The 24,327-nt window shown below is 29.4% G+C and overlaps 1 protein-coding gene across 2 annotated transcripts in view; it reads right to left on the reverse strand.

Moving 5' to 3' along the window:
- The window catches only part of spg (dedicator of cytokinesis spg), a 267,982-nt gene that overhangs the window by 95,203 nt on the left and 148,452 nt on the right, over positions 1–24,327 (reverse strand). For both annotated transcript variants that reach the window (XM_035372971.2, XM_085813220.1), the window contains 6 exons: positions 22,280–22,372; positions 13,819–13,919; positions 12,472–12,606; positions 9,227–9,338; positions 8,176–8,362; positions 6,052–6,302 (listed from right to left, as the gene is read on the reverse strand). In XM_035372971.2, coding sequence (XP_035228862.2) covers positions 6,052–6,302; positions 8,176–8,362; positions 9,227–9,338; positions 12,472–12,606; positions 13,819–13,919; positions 22,280–22,372 — 879 coding nt within the window. The remainder of the gene's footprint in view (positions 1–6,051; positions 6,303–8,175; positions 8,363–9,226; positions 9,339–12,471; positions 12,607–13,818; positions 13,920–22,279; positions 22,373–24,327) is intronic.

A 24,327-nucleotide genomic window follows, 5' to 3' on the forward strand; every position in this document is an offset into this window, starting at 1 on the left:
TAAGAGAGCCTTAAAATTTCGCGTCAAAGAACATGAGGCATATGTTAGAAAAAAGGAAACACAGAAGTCTTCTGTTGCTCAACATTGTTGGTCCGAAAATCACACTTTCAATTTTTCTGCTGCCAAAATTATTCAAAAAACATCTTCCATTGGAGAACTGGATTTTCTAGAGGCATTTCACATTCATAAAAATCTTTCTGTTCTAGTTAACGATCCTAATTCCAATCCAAATTTGCCTTCGGCTTTTAGAGAAATTATGTTTTAGTTCTGGTTTCGCCAACAGATGGCGCCACTTGCTTATTCTTGTCCAGGCTTTCTTATCTTATCTAAACATTATTTCCTATCTTGTTCATTTGCGGTTTTGCAGCTGAAGATGATGGTTCGGTAAAACCATCGAAACTAGTCCTGTGAAAGTTTTGTAAATTAACGCTGATTTTTGTTGTTTGACTTCTGAATTAATATCATCCATATTTCGAAATGGGCTTATTTAGTTATGCTGTTATAACTACTAATAACTGTTGATGAAACATTTCCACAGCAACATAATTTTGATCTGCTATGCAAGTTTATTTATGTGTTTATTTCTTAAACAAATATTGAATCGTCGAATATAAAAAAAAAAAAAAAAAAGCATTAATAAAATCTTTAAATGTCTGTCTTTGAATTTGAGTTCGAACACAGTATATTTAAAACAAGAGACTATTACAAGACTTTGCTAGGATCCTGCTAGCCGTGCAAGATGCTTTGTTAGAAGGAAACAACTGATTGAAAGCATGTGTTCAAATTATCACATCTGTCATTTATCTGTCGAAGAAAAGGTAGGACTTTTGTATAAGTATGTTTCAAAGCTTGATTTTCCGTTCCATAAGTACGCCAATCCCCAGGGGTGTAATTACTCTTTTACGACAAATCTGAACTACTGCAGTTCTTCCGAAACGTGAAGAGAATATACTTACGATGACATTACTGAATGATCTCAAAGCCATCTGCTGTTCTGAACTATTTTGTACTTTCTTTAAAAATACAGAAGGTTATAAGTACAGGTTTTTTGCACATCTACAGTTATTGTTTTCTAATTACTGTCATGTAATATAAATGCAAAAGCATTTAATATTTATTTAGTCTTTCGCATACTATGTCAAAACAAATTTCTCTTAAGTCATCTGTTTATGGCTGAAGTTACTATGTGTATTTCTTTAATTTATGCTATGGAAGTTAAAAATACAGCGATCAATAAAAAATATAAAAATTCTGCACATGTGAAAATAAAATTATTGTAAAATGCTTGAACACCATCTCCAAAACAAGAGACTAAATTTAAAAAAAAATCATGTTTGAGCTAAAATATTAATGTCTTGCAAAATCTTTTCTAACATACGTGACAATTTTTGATAGAGGGACAAGCTTTTTTTTACTGCTTAGACCTAGAGTACTTTTTTTTTACTTCTTACTAAACAATCATAGATCCTTTTCCAGATTTTACTAATCAGGTCTTGCTGGCCTAAGGTGTAATACTTTGATAAAGAAATTCTGAAAAGTTTAGCTTTTTATATTTCAGTAATTCTGAATACTTATAAAAATTCGGACTACTATAAATTTTATTAAAACTCATCCTATGATTCAAAAAGGTGCTTCAGACCGCTGATGAAGTTTTTAAATTAAAAAGAAACTGTATTTGATATGGTAATGAAGTTAAAATATCATTGCACCTGCTTAGACAATATTCAATCTAAGAATGCTACTATTTTAGAGAATTCTATGCATTTCAAATAAAAAATAGCACAAATAATTATTACATATTCAGATTATACACGACTACTGTGTCATTCACCAACAACATACATTCAAAAAACAATAAAAATTATTTAAAAAAATCTGATAGGTTTCGGATTTTAAATTACGTCCAAAAGGACATTTCTTTAACGTTTTGTGTAGTACCTTTATTTATTAAATATCATGTTCTTTGCACGTCAGTAATGCCTAGATCCACCATAAAATTCAGTTCAATAGCAATGTCGATAATTAATTTTAAAATGAGCATATATTTAGAATTTCTGGTACACAATTCCGCACGGTGGAGATAAAAAGGTTTCCACCCCTGTAGAGTGTTGCTATTGCTTGCTTTGAAATCGTTGAGTTTGTTACTCAAAAATTCGTTAAAGTTTCACAAAATATGAAATAGATAATAAAACAAATTCCAAATTTCAAACTTGATTTTCCATATGCCCATATTCGTAGGAGGATTACGTCATTCAAACTTGGATGGCCTTTTTTCAGACCTTTTTTTTATCACAATGCGAGAAATATACACACATTTACAAAGATTTTCATTATTTAATTACTTCAAATGTAATGCCGGACTCTAACACTTGGTGGCAACAGTCTGAAAAGTGATTCGCCGTTTGTAGTGATTCAATGCAAAATCGCAAAAACGAAACAGTATTAGTATTTAAAACAATAGTCTCTCAAGCACTATTGTTTTAAATACTAATACGCTCCTTTGGACTAATAAATAAAAATATGAAAGTTTTCAGATTTTAAACTACATCCAAAGGAGCGTTTTTAACATTTTGTGTATTACCTAATTAAATATCATGTTCTGCGTACTCAAACCATAAAGTTCAGTTCAACAGCAATATCTCAAAATTATTTTAAAATGAGGGTATCTTAGAGTCTCTCGCGCTGGAGATAAAAATGAGATTTTTTTCGTACGGTATTGACATTACTCACTTTGAAATCGTTTAGTTTTTTAATTAAAAATTCGGTGAAGTGTTATAAAATATGAAATCGATAATAAAACAAATTTCAAATTCAAATTAGGGCTTCCACATGCCCATATTGTATGGAAGATCACGTTATTTAAATTTTGATAGCTCTAGGTACCGTTGTTTTATTACAATGCGAGAAACATAAATATATTCATGCAGAGTCTTCATTATTTAATTTCTTTAAGTATAATACAGAGCGATAATATTTAGTGGCAACTATTTGAAAAGTGATTCGCCGTTTATAGTTTTCAATGAAAAATGCCAAAGCGAAATTAAAAGTCCTTCAGGGCAAATTGCCCCTTTAGACTAAAAATATAGTAAGCAAACATAAAAAAGTAAATTTTCATGCTTCTTTTCTTAATAGTATTTCGTTTTATTTATTTATTGCGGTTATTTTAACTGAAATTTGTTACTTTTAGAAATGTTGTGGGTTATATTTCGGACATTCAGTTATTAGGCTGTAGGTTGGTTATTTTAATAATTTATACAGCAAAATACAGAAATTTTAACACAACTTTGCCTTTCTGCTTGTAGTTATTTTGCGTTGAACAATGTAATTACAATTATGTAAGAAAATCAAACTCATTGAATTTTTTCTAATAAAAATCGCATTGAAATCAATGTACATAAAAAGATTTGGAATATATTTGAAATGAATTTGAACAGAACTTCATCAAATCAGTATAAGCGACGAATATTGTTCCAAAATGAATAAATAATTCGCCATTATTATTTTTACTATCAAATTAGATTATGCTTCATAAACCCGTTCAAAACACGCTTATTATAAATTACTGTTGATGGCTAATTTTTATTTGAATTATTGCTTAATTATGTTATTCTTTACATGTAATTATATATAACTCATATTAAATGCAGTATTAAATTAAATGCATCGCTCGAATAATTAAAACTTATAACTTGTCGGTTTTAATTATGTATCTATATATCCATAAGTAAATTTGTTTAAATATTTCCTAATGCCATTTTTTAATTGAATTCACGAGCATTTCGCATATTTCTGAACATTCAATTTAAAAACTAAAGGATATTTTATGAAAATGTTATCTGTTTAAAGAGAGTATTGAAAAAACATGCTTACATGCTACTTTTTTATTTTGCGAAGAATGTCCACGTTTGTTTGTTGTTTATAAACCACTACATGTTCAAGCGTTTTCTTGGCGATTAAACATAGCGGTCTAAAACAAAAAAGAGCAACCCTCTTTGCCTCCTACTGAGAACTGTCATTTAGAGATCTCCAGGGTTCCAGAAATAAGGGGGGCAGGAGACATCTGCACGGCCGCTTTAAGGCAGTCATAACGCTTTCGAGGTCTTCACCACTGACCGCCTAGAACCGTCAGTAACGCTTTCGAACACTTTTCCAGTGAGCGCCTAGAAGCGTCCGTAATGCTTTCGAGGTAGGCAGTCTTGACCGCCTAAACCCAGTTATAACGCTCTGAGGGTTAACTGGAAAATTTAGCATCTGTTTGCAACTCTAAAAACATTCATATTCACAGTTATCATCATAAAGCTTAGCTAGCATCTGCTATACACTACTGGCAATGTATCATGAGACTGGTGACTAAAGACGTTGTTGTTCCACTAAATTTTGCCTTGCTTCTATCACACTTTGATAAACTTATGTCAGAATTATATTAGTTTAGTTATATATTATACAAATACTTATTTCCCTCACACACAAAGCTTATCAGAGTCTGGAATAAATAAATTCCCTCATATACATAAGGTTTATCTAGGAATGGTGCTAGATATTTTGCAGCCTGGTGCACTCTCTGCTTGTTCTAACTTCTGCTGCTAAATTAAAAAAATTTTGTCAACCCTCTACATTTTGTGTCCCAGTGTCTTTCCTAAATTTTAAAGATTTTGCCATCCCATAATTTTGTTGTTCCATGCTTCTCTAAATTCTGGGGCCCCACCAGCTAAGGTACCAGTCTTGGGCTTATCAGAATAAATAAGTTATTCTTAATTCAAAAAGCACCAAGTGTAATATTTTGGTCTATGCATATAATTTACAAAATCCATTTTTAGCATATGAAAAGAAATTTCTGTTAGATTTCTCCATGCCAACATATTCAACATGCAGCACAGTTAACTCAAGTCTGTAATCATCACTAAGCATAATGTCAACATAAAAGGTTACCATGCTCTTTGATATTCAGTTACTAATATATATACTATATATAATAAAAAAAAAAACTGTTTAGACATCACTGTGACAGTCATTAAGCTGCCCAGTGTTGATAGCCATGACATGATGAAAGCAAAAAATAATAAATAATGTTTTACCAGGCTGGCCTTAGGGATATAAATTTTTGGCTAAATGCAAAATTAACAATGTTCTAATGAGGAACTCTTTGGTTTTTGAGCTATATTCCAAGTAAAAACGCAGCTATAGCCAAATCATTGATCATAGAGATTTATGCTAATAAATCAGTCTTCAATATGGAGACACTTTATTTAATGCTGAAGTGAAATTAACAATCAAAACTTTCCAATGTTTTATTATGAAAAATGAAAAAATATCAAATGCACATTCATAAAGAATATCTTTTTTTTTTTTCCCCCCGGATATTGGACATTCAGATTTTGGACTTTGAACTGTATCCTTTTTTTAGGTTTATAATGTCAATAAAATGTTATGAATTTTTTTTTTTTTTTTTTTAATGACGTGCTGAATCAGTAGGTTAAACAAAGTTCTAAAGATCAGTCTTTAGGTACTCAAAGGATTTAATGTTCCATCATTGACCTTCCTGATCTCCAAATCTTAGGCCTTATATCATGTAATTCTTCCCGTAATTGTCCCTTAATGATATCTTCATATAAAATATACTTTCAATCTGGCAAAATCGATGCCTTACTGTACTTATTCTTGTAAAAACTATAACAAAGGATATGTTGAGGCATGTAGAACACAGATATAATTATTTTCACATTGTTTATGCAACTAAAATAAGAAAGTGGCATGGAACATTTTGAAGTTAAACTTTAAGTTGTCCTTTCATTTCAACAATTACTTGTCATTCTGTGTTTGTAAATGTATTACACAATGTTTTTTCAAATTAGAAAAACAAAAAAGTGGAAATTTTACAATATTCTTAATTTTCTCGATGAACAGCATTTTAAAAAGAAAACGGAATCATTATGCATTAATTTAAAGAATGCAAATTTACATGAAGACAGCCTTGACTAAATCTGCAGTTATATTGAGTAAACACAGACATAACAATTGATGCTATCAATGAAGTTTAAAAAATGGTTATACCGCAACAGGGGATGATCTGTCAAGATCTTTCACACTGTATATTAAAGTCTCAAGCAGAACTAAAACTAGTATCTCCACTTCTCGGTTCACAATATGTCCAGTGTAATGCTTTTGAGAATTTTTTGCATGTTCATGATGTAAATACGTCAACATATCTCCTAAAATTGTGGCACACATATTCAGCTCTTGCTGCATCTGCATATGTTTCTTTATATGTCTAGTAAAAACTTCAAATAATTCAACTCTAGAATCTGAAAAAAAAAAAAAAAAAAAAAAAAAATACACACACACACACATATATATATATATACAAATATCATATATTTTATAATTATTTCTATATTTTTTTTATTTCCAACACAAATAAAATCATAGAAAATTAAATAATAAAATACCTTTTTACTATGGCAATAGCACATATTCCTATTAATTTTTTTACTACATTCATTCAAAGGTGGAAAACTTCCAACTTAAAAATTGCAATACAATAGTTTTGTCTGTTTGTTAGAAATTTATTATTTTGCTATATGACATATTTCACTATTACAGTTTAAAATACCAAAAATATTTTTTTCCCAATGATGAAACTCTAGTTATCAATAGCTCGTTTCTCTATTCTAATCTAATTAGCAGGTCTTTACTTTAAATAATAAAAAAAATAGTTTTACATGATTAATAGATTATACCTTTAATTTACACCCATTTCATTAGATTTTGGGGATAGTATTTTATTTTACATATAAAAAAATAATTCAAATTGTCTATCAAGCTAGTTAAATAGTACAATTCTGTCAACTGCTTCTGCTTTCCTCATATCTTTGTTAAAATTCCACAATGTTTAACATTTTCCCATCATTTCTTATAGTGGAATTATGACCTAATAGTTGCATAATGTTCCATAAGAATTCAATGAAAATTACTGTATTTATTTTTATATATTTAAAAGACCACTTTTTAAACTCCATTCAAATGAATATTATTTAATTTTATCTATTATTAAAACTATCCATTTTTTGAGGTAGGATTCTTTCAAAATAATACATTTCTATTCTATATTTAGGGTATTTATTTAGATTGCTAATTCTCACAATGTTTCAAAATTTTCAATAATATTAATGAAAATTTTGCAATTAGAAGAATAAATACCTAAACATTTATCTGCAAATTTCCAAGTGAAAAGAGAGTTACAGGTCATTCATTTAATTCAGATGATACAAATCAGTCACCACATTCTGCAAGTTCTGGTATTTGAAGAAGAAATGGCATCTGCAATGTTCTTCTACAACAACACTAACAAATAATTGCAATTCCCATGAAAAGAGGATACCACTATTACAGAACTAATAAAACACATGGATAGATCTGTCTCTGTCATAACGAACAAGATTGACTTGATTGAGACATTGCTCTCTTCATTTCTCTAAGAATGATTTACATTCCATACTAAAGTGTTCTCTTCCCCATTCCCCATTGCAATAGTTCATCACACCTATGGAAATGAGTTCCATAACTTCCAACTCAGCAGACAATCACATTAATGTAAGTGGGCTTATAACCAAGCCCACAATATGGCTCTCATCATGATCACACACAAAAAAAAGTTATGTCGAGTTCACTCAGAGAATACAGTATATGATTTGCCTGTTTATGACAAAATATATATCCTCTCTTATGCTCAAAGAATACTTTTAGTATCATCATAAAATACAGGCTATGGTCCAGGTTTAGAATGCATTTCTTACAAGTCCATTTTGTATGAGCCACTTTATATTTCAAAGGCCATTTCTTACGAGCTCTCGCAGCTGACAATAAATGGCACTTGCAATTGCAATTCTTTCCAACCAACAAATAACAGCAATTCATATATATATATGGTTCCATGAGTACACATAAACTAGATCTGCCTAAAATCTTATATCCAGCAATAAAATTGTTCTATGATATTCAAGTAATATTTTCAGAGTTATAGAGATGAATCAAATTTATTTATAGCATGATGTGATAATTCAATTTCTACACATGCACATCCAATGCTTATAAAAGAAAAAAATAATAAGAACAATAAAAGTGAATGGAACTGAGCTACAGACTAAAGCTGAATAATCATTACAAGCATTAAATTACCTATATGTTGGAAAATTTCACTTTTAACAGTATCATGAATGCACTGTAGTTTTGCTTGGACTAGGGCAGCAGGTGGATCTGGAGGTAAGCAATCAATAGTAAGTTTAACAATTTTGGCCACTTCATGGACAGGTAATACATTAAGTAGCTGCACATAGATTTGGCCAAAACTGGATACAAGGGCAATCTGAAAAAATATAATAAATAAATAAATAAAAATCTTGCATTAAAAAACAGAAAATAAAAATATAAATGAAAAAGACCATTATTTAAATTGATAAAAAAAATGGAAATTTGAGTGTCACATTTCTTACGAGAGACTAATGAATTAAATAGTCACATCAGTTGGCAAAGACTTAGATGCATTAGTCAATTACACTACAGCAAATGATAATTACATCAACTTCAAAAATGTCTTTTATACAATATTTTCTTATGGAATTTGATGTATATATGTATTACACATGAAGAAAATTCACAATGTTATTTTTGAAATACAAATAAAAATTTTAAAAAATGTCTACTCATATTTTATTATAAGAACAAACCTATCAGCCCTATCTGCTTTTCTAAATTTCACCAGGTACATTTATTTAAATGTTTTCTGCATATTAAAAGACTATTGCATTTTTAAAACTATGAATTTCAGAATCTTTAGTAATGAAACAAGGATCACATTGGAAATTAGTACGGAATTCCTTTCAAGAAGAAGGCATTTTTAAACATGTAATATGTTAAATTTTTAATTTTGCTCCTCAGTGATGAAACATAGGATTTAAATTCATTCAAGGTATGATGCAAAGATTCATTAAACACATGAACACTTAAACAATAAAAATATGAATATATTTCCTTTTGCTTTGCTCCATTTTAACTGATTTCACATATTCTACTTTTTTTTGCAGCATTAATTAATCGTGAGTTCATAAAAATAGCTTAAAGTAATAGGAAAAATTCTGCTTAGCATTTAAAGAAAATAATACATATTGCTACAACTATATAACAGAAAAATGTATTTTACATGATTAAAATATTTAAACAAATTTAATACCTGTGTGGGTAAAATTATGAGGTCATGATTGATAGCTAACATCCTGTTGAAAGAATTAAATAATGAATAAAGATCAGCTTTGAAAGCTTCTTCACTCTGATCACCGGTAGCCCTGTAATAGAAGCATTTTGATGGAATAAAATGATTATAAAAAAGTAATAATATTAATAAAAAAGGTAATAATATAAAATAAAAAGTAATAATATAATATAAATTGATATTCACCTTTGTTGAATAAGGTAGTAGTCATAGTAATAATAGTAGAAGTAAAAAATTTATCCTTTAAAAAGGTTTCAATTTAAAAAAAAATAATAAAATTAAACAGTCATTGATTTTTTTTTAATCTGTAGAGCAACAAAGGAAAAAATTGCAAATTAGTTTAATCCTTGGAAGCATCAAACTATAGTTAATTACGCAGACAAAAAATACATGCATATTTTATAAGTACATCACAATAATACAATATAAATTACATAAAATTTTTTAAAAATATATAAAGGACAACTAGAAGGTAAAAACTATTTAACAACTTCATTACATCTTTCAATCACTTCTGCATTCGTGTAGAATGAGTTATCCTAAGACCAGGTCTGCATTGCTTGCTTTACATCATCATCACAAGTAAACATGCATCCTTGTAGAATGTCTTTCAAAGAATGAAAATGTGATAACTACACAGTGCCAGATCTGTGCAAGAGGAGGATATAGAAATTAACACCCACGTTGCTGCACTGCCTCTTGTGTTATCACAACTCTAGGAGGTTGTGTTGTCTTCGTTCTGAAGTGTTGAGTCATTTAATTTGCAGTAGCTGTCTTTTGATTATTTAAACAGTAAAAAACATGATTTAAACAAATATGAAATATCATACACGTCACAGTGTCGGATCTATACATCTTACCACATCATTGTTTAGTTCTGTTCTAACTATATCCCCCCCCCCGTCGCGGGAAAAGCCAAAATCAGTTTATCCCTTTAGGGAATTTTAGTTGGAACAGAGGTTGTATATCTTTTATCATGTTTTATTAAAGATTAATTTGGAAAATATTCCTTTCCTTTTGTTCTGAAAAGGCTTTTAGCAGATTTATACCTAATTGTATCTTTTCACTCTGCACTGCGAGTTTCAGCTCCTCTAGTAAAAAAACTTAATATGTTACACTATTTAGTGTATGCTAATGTTCTTAAAAGTTGCACTAAAATGGGCCCCTTCCTATTAAGAATGGAAATCAGTACGATTTCTTTGCCAAAGGACTCCTATCTGAATTTCTTTGCTGGATTAGATACATACTTCTGCTCCAAACTTTGTCTCTTATTCATATCAGGGATTAATTAATGTCTTACTGATGTAATCAAATCTCTCCAAACTGTGCATAATTTTAATAGCAATTCAAGAACTGTATCACATTCTCCATTGCAATAGCTTGTGTAAATTAATAAGGCACAGAAGTACTTCAAATCAGTCAGCATTTAGGAATCCTTTCATTTCATACTGTAGCTTTGCAGAATTGTAGCAAACATCCAGAGATGCAGTAACTCATGACATTACTATCTATTGGTCTTCTTTGATCGAGATATCTACCCTGTTATTTAAAGATCTGGCATGCACAATGCTGATGTTCAGTTAGACCCACGGACAGCATTATGCACTTTGCCATATTACAAATCAGTGATCTTTTCTCACTGATCTGCATATCGGTGTTTTCATAAATTTTTTATATATTTTTCCATTAGCTCTGAAATTACAAATAATTCAAATAAAACTTAAAACCCGTAAAATTTTTCATTGGAAATTGAATGTTTTGAAGATTTTTAAAGCATATTTAATCCTCTGCACTCGAGAGGCAACTCTCCCTCATCACTTGTTTTGATGCAGTAACTTAAGAGGCGACTCTCGATCACCATTCGGTTTGAAGCAATATTTCGAGCAGTAACAATGGTTTTAAATTAGGTTTGGTTAAGAGTATATTTAACGATGCATGCATTTAAAACAATTGCCAATCTTTAATCTTTAATACGTTTCTTAGCTTTATTATTATATATGCATCTGCGACGCTAGTTCAAACTCTACAATCATTGTAATATGAATATTATTTTTTTAAGTTATGGAACCCAATAAGCATGGAATACAATGAAGGAATCAGTTTGAGCAAAAATGAGGAACGTCTGTGCATATAAAAATCGAACATCTGTGCGAAAAATTACGTCTGTGCATAGATTACTTGGTGACAGAGAGGAGCAAACCTGAGATGAAGATAGCGATGAAGTTAAGAGGCGTACGAAGGAGAAAAATCAGAGTAATAGACAGTGAATGTGAAAGTGACAGTGACTTCGCAGAAGAGATAGAAAATTCAGAATGGATAATGAGCACAGACTCTGAAGAAATACCGCAAAAAATACAGTTTGTATCAGGTGAAAGAGCCACAAGACTACAAGTATCTTCAGACGTAAAAGAACCATTAGATTTCTGTGAAATCATTTTAAGTTAGGTGTAAGAAATTCACTAAATATGCGGAAAATCGTCTTCAGTGGCTTGTTCGCCTGAGAAAAAAAAAAAAAAAAAAAATCCTTGAGTGCAAAGGGTTAACAATTTTAGCAATATTACAGAATCATTACTATGAAGTATATACCCCTAAAACTGATTTTTCATACTTATCAGAAAATGATTTATTTAGGTTACTATCCTCATAGGATCAAGCTCTGATGAGAAGCTGCTTTCTGCCCATGAGAAAACAACCTGCTAAATATTCTTAAGATGATGCTAATCTTACAGTAAATAAAATGTAATCACTTCTTTTTCAGGAAGAATTAGACTTTCATATCTTGGTAAAGGTCACGATCTATTTTGGTATGATAACACAATTGGTCCATAATGTTATATAATTAGTTCAACTTAAAAGTATGATCTCACGTTAGTGATAGTAGCAATACCTGTTATACACAACCGGTTCATTACATTACAAAAATTATTCAGAAGTATAAACTCACATCTCTCAGAATACTATTTTAATGGTAACTATGATTTAAAATGCTTTGTTACAGTCAATGCCTCTTTGCACAATGCAATTACTCCCTAACATTAAATGACTTAAAATTGCTTCCAAGAATACGACAAACAGTTCCAAAGTTGCATTATTCTGCATCAATGCACTCCTTGAGTATGTCGGTATTTTTTAACTTTCTATGCTAAAGGTAGAAAATGAGATCAGAGAAAAAGAATTTAAAAGACAACTAAACTACTGAAACTTACCTGGCAAATAATATTCTAGATTGTATTATAAATTTAAATATATATTCCAAGGAACGAAAGCACTTTTGAATAGCATCTTGCTTATCTGCATCTCGTACTAAGTCTGCACAATGTTTGACACAGCTAATTAGCCCTCTATTTATAAGAAAAGGAAAAAGTTACTTTAAAAGTAAATAAAGAATACATACATTAATAAAAAATCATTTGTTATTTTTGCACCCATTAAAACAGTCAATACATTCAACAGAAAACTTTAAAAGGTTTAATTAACTTAGCTCATAACTATTTTGCAACCCATTAGTAACATTTTGTTTTGTTTTGTTTTGTTAGAGAAATTGAAAATAATAAATAATTAATAATGTTTTCTTTTAATTTTCTATTTACATCTTCAAACCTCTATTGTACCCTGTTCATGGCACTTGGGTTACTTTTCAAAAACTCTTGCCAATTCTGTATCACATATTACTCTGATATTTGCATATTTGTTAAATTCTTTCATTATCTTTGTTGTTTTGGGAAGAGAGATTCATTTGAGTAAGCATTCATTTAGCAAATAAAATCTGAGTATTCTATACCCTCATGCATATATTTCATATGGTAAACATCTTCTGTATTTTAAAATCTTTCCTTTTTTCAAGTACAATGAATGATTAAGCTTGTCGAGTTCAAATTCTCAACAGTTGATGTATGTTTGGCTTTTACCTTCAGTAGACCTTCATCAAATATCACATCCTTTATATTTGACTTGCATAATGCATTTGCAAATGATCTAAACCTAAATATCAAAAACCCAAAACTGTATAAAAGATAACTTGATATATATGCATTTTAGAGGATAATTATCTTTTGCACTTGTTTATTCTCTTGAACAATTACTAAAGGGCTTTCATTCTCCAAAGAATTATATGACCTACAAGTAAAAGTCATTGAATAACTAACAATGTTTATTAACATAGAATGCATGATGTAAAAATGCTTAATTAGTATATTGAATGCAAAATATGTAATGCCTTTATAAATACATAACTATTAATTTAACCCTCTAAGCGGTAAGGCCGTATATATACAGCCTAGAATAATTTTTGAAGAACGTGTATATACTTGCATATTAAAATATGTCAAAGACATTAAGGCCACATATCAAAAGTACACAAATCCAGGTATGAAATAGCAGAAGAGTTTTTATATTAAAATGAAAAAAAAATCATTTGTTCTCATAGTAGCTTTGGGAAATTTGTGCTTTCTTAGCGAAAACCCTGGCCGCTCGGAGGGTTAAATTATCATGCCATATATTCCAAAATGGCTTAAAATTTAAGAAGCAAAATAATATAGATAATAATTTCTTACTTGTACACTAAAGCAGCTGCAAAATGTCCTGTTATGTATGCATCCATCACAGGTTTAAAATGTTCAAATTTGTTATCTTCTAATAAGCTCAAGATATGAACCTAGATCAAAATAAGCCTATTTACATTCAGTCAAAAAAGGGGAGGGGACAGTTTTATATTTGCTGTTCTATTGGAGTGATTGACAAACTTCAACTTGCATTGTTTATGTGTCAAGAGTGTAACTTAGTATATATATTAATTAGTATACAATATTGTTCTAACATGTGTATTTTGAGACAAAATTGGACATTTTGCAAAATTTGGAGTGAAATTTAATGAGTATTTCAGAAATTTAGACTGGCACTTTTTTTTTTTTTTTTTTTTTACTTAGTGCCAAGAATAATTCACTTGGTGGATTATTAAGGCAACCTATACTATTCATTTTCCTTGAGTAGGGGAAAATATTGTTTTTCCTTCCAATATATTTTTATTTCATATTACATTTTTTAATCATAGTTTTCATTCTTAGAGTTTTTTCCATTTTAGAATTTCATTTTAATTATTTGAGTTGAGTACTTGAACTACAGTTCTTCAAATAGTTATTTTAGAAATTTCTATTTATTCATAAATGTGTCCCCCCCTCCTAATTTCATTTATATATTTAAACAGAATTTCTTTCCAAAGTTGTGCATGATGCAAAAGTTGTAAAGTTCTGCATTTGTTACGATTTTCAAAGGCATAATGACGAACACTTTGTTACCCAGTATTTGCCATGATGCCTTTGAAAACTGCATTCTGCAATAAAAGATAAAACACCATAAAGCGTGGTTAATAAGCCTTTCAATGGGCTGTTCAGAAGAGATATATAAATGAGAAAGTTGTATTATCTACATCTTAATTTAGAATGACATGTATACAGACAATTTTGCATGGTTTCATCACTGTGCTACTACTGCTTTACACCTTTTTATCCTCCTACATTTAGATTTTTAAAATATCATCTATATTTCCAAATACGTTCAACTTTTTCATTTTTTAAATCTCAAAAATTAAATAGTATAACATACAAAAAGACTAAATTTTCAACAAATAAATAAATAAATAAATAAAAATAATTAAATAAATATTTTATTTTCTTAATGCCTTACTGCCTCAAAACATAAATACCTTAATGACTTTCTTGAGGCATTCTGCAGATATATCAGCAATCACCCTTCCTTTTTTATTTGCTAGATACCATACTCACTTTTGAAATAGCTTGTTTTCTGTGACATTCTTAGTTTTGTGATTTTCTTGGCTTTGTTCTGAATCTTTAGTCGAGAGAGCTTCTGACAATCATATCTTGCTGACAGTATTTTTAACAAGCTGTGTTTAAAAATTATGTTTCTTACTAGCATTTCTTACTAGCTGATATTTTAAATATGCGTAATTTTTTTCAAGCATTCTTGCCAGCTGATACTTTAAATATATTTAATGTTTTTTTTCAATTTTCTGCCCATCTTTAGCTGCACACTAGCAGCTGAACTTTCCAAGTTGCTTGCTGAGCACTGGTAGTTGGATCTGGGGTTTGAAACCCGGCCAATGGGCTGGCTGCATGGCCAATTTTATGGTTTTCCCCATGAGTATGCGAGTCAGTTTCCCTTCAAAAATTGTTCACAAAGGCTCTGTTCCCTTAAGCAGGGAGCCCTTAAGTGCTAAGCTATAATCAAATAAGCCAAACTAAAACAAGCCTGTCTTTAGCTTAGATTCCAAGAACACCAAGTGAATACAATAATAGAAAATGCAACTGAACTTTCAAATGCACTATGGCCTGGTAGTTTAAATACTAATGCATAAACAAAACTCTGCAGTTTGCAACTCTTTACTCTTACGAAAATTTATTCTTAAGATTACTCTTAAAATTTACTATTAAGAAAACTGAAACGAAACAAACAAACAAAAAAAAAAAAAAAAAAAAAATTGATTTATTAATATTTCTTAACTTTTAAACTTTTGATTAATATTCTTTATAAATTTAAAAATATATTTCCATGTATCATTAGCATTTATTAGGCATTATTAATAAAAGTGAAAAGAAAGAAATGCCCCCATGAATGATCCTTATTAAAACTTTTTGGAAATTTAAGGTTCAAAATAACAGTTGCAATTCATTGAAGATTATGACAAAGAGCATAAACCACATTTGACATTATTTTTGCTAGTTACAAATATGACAAATTTGAAAACGTGCTGTTATATAAACTCAGATATATCTTGGGAAATCTTGAATAACAAATTCTTCAGTATACCTAATATAGTTGTAATATACAGTAGACATTACAACTAAATTAGGTAGAGTTGTAATATACAATATGTATAGCATAGTATAGTTGCAAATATACCTAGAAATGCATATTCTTTAACAAAATATTTTTAATAAACAAATTTTTAATAAACAAATATTTTTATTAAAATAAATAATAACTTTACAAAAATTACTTAAAAATACAAATTAAAAAATAAATCACAAAAAATAAGCAAATTTTATTTGGACAGAACCTAAAGTTTGAATCCTAAAAGAAGGAATGAATTAAGTTTAACAAAGAACAGATATAAATACATATCAAATTTAATTATCATTAAGGAGCTAAAAATTTTTAGACCCAATTTTTTAAAAACTACCCAGGCAATTTTTATGAAACTTGGGCATAATTTGAGGCGTAGGATCAAAATATGGAAAAGAAATCAGTATGCCATTTAAAAAAAAAGTTCAGTTTTGTGTCAAAATACTTGTTAGGAAAATGCTACATATAAATCTAATATATATCCTAAGTCACATTTTCAAGATATGATAAATGCAAATTGAATTAGTCACTTGATCTGGTTAGTAGAATGGAAGGTATAGAACTACTCCATTTTTTTGACTCAGCATACATATAGGTAAAGTGAAAAAAATCTGACATTGTCTCTCTCAAACTGCAAAATTCTCTTAATTAAATAAAAAGGCTTTTAATACAAATACTTTTGAAAATATCTTAAGTATATACCTATATCGCAGATAAAAGCTAAAATAAATAAATAAAGCAAAAGGGTTCATTCTGAATTTAAGTTTTATAGACTTTATGCATAAAATACTTTTTTCAAAATTCAACCATTGTGAATCCTAAGCCTGTACATTAAAAGTACTAACACAGAAACCCATTATTCCCCCTTAAGCAACAGCAGAAATGGCCTGTTATGCCACTAATAAATGGGTGATCTTGCCATTATATAGAGTTTGTGCAATGAGTGTTTGGTTGGTGCATGCTGGACAAAGTCAAACACTAGCTATTGTAAAACATCTGATATATGTAAAATAAAAATGGTACTAAATTTTTGAAGGATTTAGTAGAAGCCAGATAACTCATGTTGTTATAAAAGTGTTAAAAGTTGTTTCACAAATGAAGCATTATGAAAAGAATTTATTTGAAGCCTGTGTGAAATCAGGGAATATATTTAAACAAAATTGCAAACTCAAGCTGAAGAAAAAGGCACTTAAATTTCCATTAGCAATTCCAAGATGCTATAAATAAAACAATAAAAGCATTCAACTTATATTAGTTCAACTATATTTTATTTGACAATTTTTTTTTTTTTTTTTTTACCAGAAATACTTTGTCAGACTACAAACATTAAAGACTTTGCCAAAATAAAAACAAATGAAGCAAAAACACTAAATAATAAATCATCTTTCTCCAATCATAATGTGCAAAACAGTAGCAATGTAGCAAATTGCAGTGTGCTGAAAAACTAGTTGGACACTTTAAATAAAGTGGGTTTGCATATATAGTCATGAAAATGGAAGCTAAATGTATACCAGAAGTTAAAACAATTTAGCAAAATCATAACCAAGCACTGTAAGTTCTATAAAAATGCACGGTATAGTAAAAGTCAGCACATACTCACTGCACCATAAATCCTGACATCAATGTATAACGAATACATCAATGTAAAACAATTTAATGAAGGAACCTCCAGAATCTTGTTGTGTGTCACAGTTGATCAAGGGATAACAAAATTAGACTTCAGCATTTTGCAGTGATACTGTACTCACCTGTCAACAGTATGACACTGCAGGATGCAGAGATAATCTGCATAAGCCTCCTAATGCTACAGTGTGGATAATTTAGAAGCATGTCTTATGGCCATATCAATAGAAGGCAATATAATATGGCATAAACCTTGAGAAGATTCCTTGATTATTTTAGTTTATCTAAATTACACACACACACAAAAAAAAAAAAAAAAAAAAAAGAATAGAATAAAGACTTTGTTATTGTTTACTTTCCAAAAAGAAGTCATTTATAACTTCCAAGCGGTCATGTATGTTATGGCTGGTAACATATTCAATTTATCTTTGTAGAAGATTTTCATTGTGGTAATCTCTCACACTGGCATGCCAATATACTACTAGCTTTACATAATTGATGCAAAAAGTTGTCATCCTGCTCCTCCAAGTGTGAAGAATGGTAATCATATGGTGTTAAGTTAGAACACAGTGCCACCTATTGGATATGGGGAGAAACTCTCATTTCGCCGTCTGGATTCGGCTAAGCAACATGCCAAAGCATGTATTAGAACTGAATGTAGTTAATTACTGTAAATAAATTAGTTAGTTCTCTATTATAAAGTCCTCTAATTAGTTTAGAATTACAGAGTCATAGTACATGGTCAGCACAGCCAGAGAAGTGACCAAATGCTGGCATTAAATAGAAATAAAACTTATTAAAAGCAAAACTAACTAAGTTAGAAAATGTAGTGAAGAAATATGTAGTAGTTTGAATAAAAACGAAATTCAAATAAAGTATAGATCCCTTCAAAGTATTTAAATGGATATTAGAAACTTGAGAAATTGATATTTTGAAAGTATTGATAAAAAAGATGTCACAGCCATCGATGAAGAAATCGCTGAAATAGAAGAAAGAACTGAAGTACTAGAGGTAAGAATTATGGAAATTCTATCATCTATCACTTATTTTGAACATGAAAATGATTGTAGTAAATTTGATTTCAAAGTATAAATATGTTTGCCAGAATTACCAGCTCCTAAATTTTCTGGTAAATATACCAAATGGAATAATTTTAAGCTTCAATTAGAAAACATCATAGCTAATAACACTCAATTGACAGAAGTTCAGAAACTCTACTATTTAAAGGCTGCATTAAGTGATGAAGCAAAAAATCTTGAAACTGTTGATGAAACTTTCATTTCTCTATTTAAAGCTCTTTAAGATAGGTATGAAAATAAAAGAATATTAACTAAGATGCATATTAAGTCAATAATGGATTTACATAATTTAACATTCGAATCGTCTAAAAGGATAAGATACATTATAGACAATGTTACTAAAAACGTTAAGGCTTTGAATGTTTTAAAATATGAGAAAAATAATTTATTGGACATTCTGTTATTAAATATCATACTTCAGAAACTAGATTTTGAAACACGCAAACAATTTGAACTAAACATTAATGCTACGTAAGTACCTACCTTTGATGAATTTTATTTTTAGAGAAAAGATGTCAGTTATTGGATAACATTAACTGTAATACTATTGAATAATTGAAATAATAAATAATAATAAAGTGAAATATCCATTAGAAAAAAGTGTAAAATCAAAGGCTCTGATCGTTAAAATCGATAGTGTTTCGACTTGTGTTATATGTAAAAATATATAATTATCCACTACATAAATGTGATTCATTTTTAAAATTAAATCGAAATCAAAGATATGAAATAGTTAAAAACCATAAATTATGTTTAAACTGTCTCAGTAAGGAATGTTTAATCGCAAAATGCAATTCTAAGTTCAGATGTTCGGAATGCCATAAAAAACATCATTCATTAATCCATCGCCTGCTTAGAAACAGTGCCATCGATCAACAGTTAGACAAAACAAAAATGGAAGCAAAGTGTGATGAAATTATTAACAAGAATGCACATGTCTCTAATAAAAATCAGTTACTGGATGATTAGTTGTCTTTTTATATGGAGAAAAAATGTTTTATTAGCAACTGCAATAGTATATGTTTGTAATTTAGAAGGAAAAAGAATGCCAGTTTGTGCAATCCTTGATAATGACAGCATGAGTTGTTTTCTGTGTGAAGGAGTTGCCAATTTGTTAAATATAAAGACAGAAAGAATTTATGCATCTGTATCTGGAATAAATGAGAACACTACAAATATTAATTATCAACTAGAGGTACAGATATCGAATAAGGATTTAACATATGTAAGATCAATTAATTGTTTGGTTATTTCTAAAATAACCAGTGTAACTCCATCAAGGAGTTTAGATGTGCAGTCATTAATATTCCCAATGATACTAAATATTAGCTGATTTGCAATTTGGAACACCAAACAAAATAGATATGTTATTAGGGGCCAAACTGTTTTTTGAGATTTTAAAACAAGGAAAATTTCAATTAGAAAATCAATCCTTGATATTCCAAGAAACAGTTTTTAGGTATACCACATCTGGTACATGCAAGAGTAACTCAGAAGTAAATTATTGTGGTTTAGTTCTGAATACTGAAGAAAAGGCCGACAAAATTTTGCAAAGATTTCGGGAAGTTGAATCCACTGAAAATATCAAGGAAGCTTTGAGTGAAGAAGTAAATTACTGTGAAGAACATTTCAAGCATACTCACTATAGACAAAATGATAGAAGATATGTAGTTCAGTTACCCATTAGAAAAGGTGTACAATTAGAAGTATCGAAAATGCTGGCTGAGAAAAGATTGTATAAAGTGTGGAGTCGACTAGAAAGCAATTCAAATATGAAAACACTATATAATAATTTCATTAAGGAATATAAGGATCTAAATCACATGGAAGGAGTTCAAGAAATTCAAACATCAACTTGCAATTATCATAGTCGTCATGGAGTTTATCGACCAAAGAAAACCTACCAAGCTTCGCATTGTTTTTAATGTATCAGTGGCTACTAGTAATGGAAAAATCACTTAATTCAATTTAATGAAAGGGCAAATACCTCAAGAAGATTTATTTTCGATTATTAGATTTGAAAAGTACAACTATGCATTAGGAGTTGATGTTCAAAAGATGTACAGACAAATACTTATTGAACTATCTCTAAACAAAACCTGCAGTTGACCTTGTGGAAAGAATCAGTTGGTAGTCCTGTGCAGACTTATCATCTAAGGACTTTAACATACGGAACAACAAGTGCACAACAAGACTTCACAACAGGGGACCTGAAGCAGTTAACAACAGATGAAGCGACTGAATTTCCTCATGCCTTGAGCCATACTGAATGACTGTTACATGGATGACATTATCACTGGAGCTAATACGCTGCAAGAAACCAAGGAGTTGAGACACAGTTAAACTGTCTTCTAGAATGTGCTGGAATGCAGTTACACAAATGGTATTCAATAATACAGAACTACTGAAGAATAAAGAATGTGCAACTCAGAATTACTCCTTTCAAGTTACGGATAAGCATCAGGTTACAAAGTCCTTGGGAATGTCATAGAATATGTCTACAGACTGTTTTTCTTACAATTTAAAGATACAGGAATGAAAGAAGAAACAGGAACGAAAAGAGATGTCTTGTCAATGATAGGTCGTCTCTTTGATCCATTAGGTTTAATTGGACCTGTTACGACAAAAGCTAAAATATTTCTACAAAACTTTTGGCTTCTAAAAATAAATTGGAATACATCTCTTCCTAAAAATTACTTTGAAGAATGGAAGGCATTTCTGCATAGTCTCAAAATAGTCAACAAATATTACATCCCTAGGTTTGTTCTAACCAATGGATTACAGCGAATAGAAATTATAGGATTCTCTCTGATGCTAGTCAGAAAGCCTATGGTGCTCCAATTTATGTGAAATGTACGTCATCTTCGAATGAATGCTCACCAAGACTTCTCTGCAGCAAGTCTCACGTGTTACCTTTGAAGTCAATTACCATTCCTCGTTTGGAATTTTGTGGTGCAGTTCTGTTGGTAAAACTAATGAAACGAATATTAGAGGCTATTCAAATACCCATAGTTAAAGTGTATTATTTCATTGATTCGTCAATAGCGCTATCATGGATAAAAAAGGAACCTCAACAACTAAAGACATTGTTTGTTGCTAATACAGTATCTGTTATTTGCAGCATGACTGCTGTTCATGAGAGGTACTATGTCAGCACTCATAATAATCCAGCTGATTTAATATCACATGGAACTGAACCTAAAGATCTTCTTCATAATGATTTATGGTAGTATATGGTGGCAGATAGTCCTTAAAGTTTTAACTGATACCATTCATTATGATTTTAATTTATTTTTATCTTTTAATTACAAAAAGTACATATTTCTTTCTGTAATAACCTAGTATTTAAAACATTTTACAGATAACAGAAGGAAAAAATTTAGCATTAAACATTTTTCATGTTGTATAAAAATATTCCGCACATAAAATTTGCAAAATATATAAATGTACTTACCAAAACTTTAAAAACAAGGCCTGAATGAGACGTTGAATTTCCATCACCAGTTGAAAACATAGAAAAAAGTGCATCTAAAATGTCCTGAAGAAACTGTAGAGAAAAATTCTAAATTAAAATGTTGAAGTTAAAATGTGAATAAAAATATCAATAATTTTTACGCAGTTATCATGTAAAGTAAATACCTACATAATGAATTTAATCTTAATAAACATAATAACTACATATATATTAGGATTAAATTGAATTTACATTGCTTTCATAAATTAAAATTCTTTGTCTATTAAAAGTATAGTAGTTTCATTAAATTTAATTAATTTACTAAGTTTATTTTTAAGTTTCACTTAATCAACTAAGGAGTTTATTTATTGCATTATTAAATTTATTATTAAGTTTCACTAAATTAACTACGTAGTTTCATTTAATTAAATTGTCTATTAGAGTAAATGACCGTGCATTTAATGCTATAGAATGTCCTATAGCCTATTCAATTTATCTTTGTGGAAGATTTTTACCAATATGCTGATAATTCATATAACTGATGAAAAAAAGTTAACCTCATCCTTCCAAACAGCTGTATAACATTGGGTGGCAAATTAGTTTAACTTTTAAAATTCTTTAATTGCAGGATAGTAATGCCAAGTTATGTAAATAATGAATTCCACAGACATTTACATAAATTGAATTTTATGTAAGTGTGTGTACTGTTAATTTTTGTGTATTGCTTAAAATAACTTAATAAGAAAATGTACAAAATTTTACATAAATATGTTATTCACACACTATTATTTTATAAATGATATATTAACATTATGCAACAGTACTCATATAGATTTAAGTTATAAAACACATAAAAAATGTGTACACGACTAAAAACAAAACAGTCTTATTAAAAACAAACTGTTAGTATAAAATGACTTATATATATAAGTCACTAATATATATATATATATATATATAAAGTCACTAATATATATATATATATATATATTTAATTTTATTTTTATTTTTCCACTTACTGTCTGAATGCAAGTAGTACAGGTTAGTGAAAGTAGGAACTGGTTACAGAACACTTATATCCAACTGATAGATTTGAATACATAGGCTTTTGTCACTATGTAACTGGGAACTTAATGTTAAGTCACGTGTTATGCAAGTCAGAGAATTACTATAACATAACTCAAAGACTTTTAAAACCAATAAATTTTGTTTCTTGGAACATCGCAATATTTTGCAACAGGGCAGTCTACTGTTTGTCTCATGCATAAATTAGGCTACTTTATTACATAATATTAAAAAGACAATAAGTAATGCAAAAGAAATTCTTAAAAATTCATTTAATTAAAATTTAAGAATTTACAATTAAAAGTTTCAAAAAACAAAAACACATTTTTAAATATAAAAAATCACAAAATGTTTTGAAATTACAATCTGATCTTCAGCTTTTGGTTCAACAGTTAAGTTAAACAGTCATGATAGGCGTACTAGTTTAATTAATTCAAGAAACTACAGATACTGGAATATAAAATTATTTTTTAAAATAAATTGTTCAAAATAGCTAAATCAAATATTTGGGCAAAAACAAAAATTTGCTATTATTCTAGCATAAATTAAAAGACTGGGAGATTCTAGCACTCATTTAATTAGAGATTTAAACACCCAAGATGTAACTGCACATTACCCTCATCCCCCCCCATACACTAGACTGCTTGTGTATGAAGCTTGTAACAAATATTTCTTGAAAGTAAATTTGGCATAAATTTCTATTTTCCCAGGACAAAATAAATAAATAAATAAAAATGGAGTTATGAAAGCTATCTACAAGATGCTAAAAAAAATCTTTGATGATGAAACTACTGTTGTTAAGGGAAATAACACAGATGATCATCCAACATGCCTTTCTACATTCTAGAAGGATCCAGTTTTTGCTTTTTCAACATTAATTCCCATAAAGGAAGTAGATACATTTACCTTTTTCTATTTATTACTTTTATACCAAGTTATATAACCATGTTACTTTTATATTCTGTTTCTACATTAAACAAAGA

Source organism: Stegodyphus dumicola, chromosome 3, assembly GCF_044657685.1.
Source record: "Stegodyphus dumicola isolate Sdum_Otavi_A_Nest chromosome 3, ASM4465768v1".
Lineage (NCBI taxonomy): Eukaryota > Metazoa > Arthropoda > Arachnida > Araneae > Eresidae > Stegodyphus > Stegodyphus dumicola.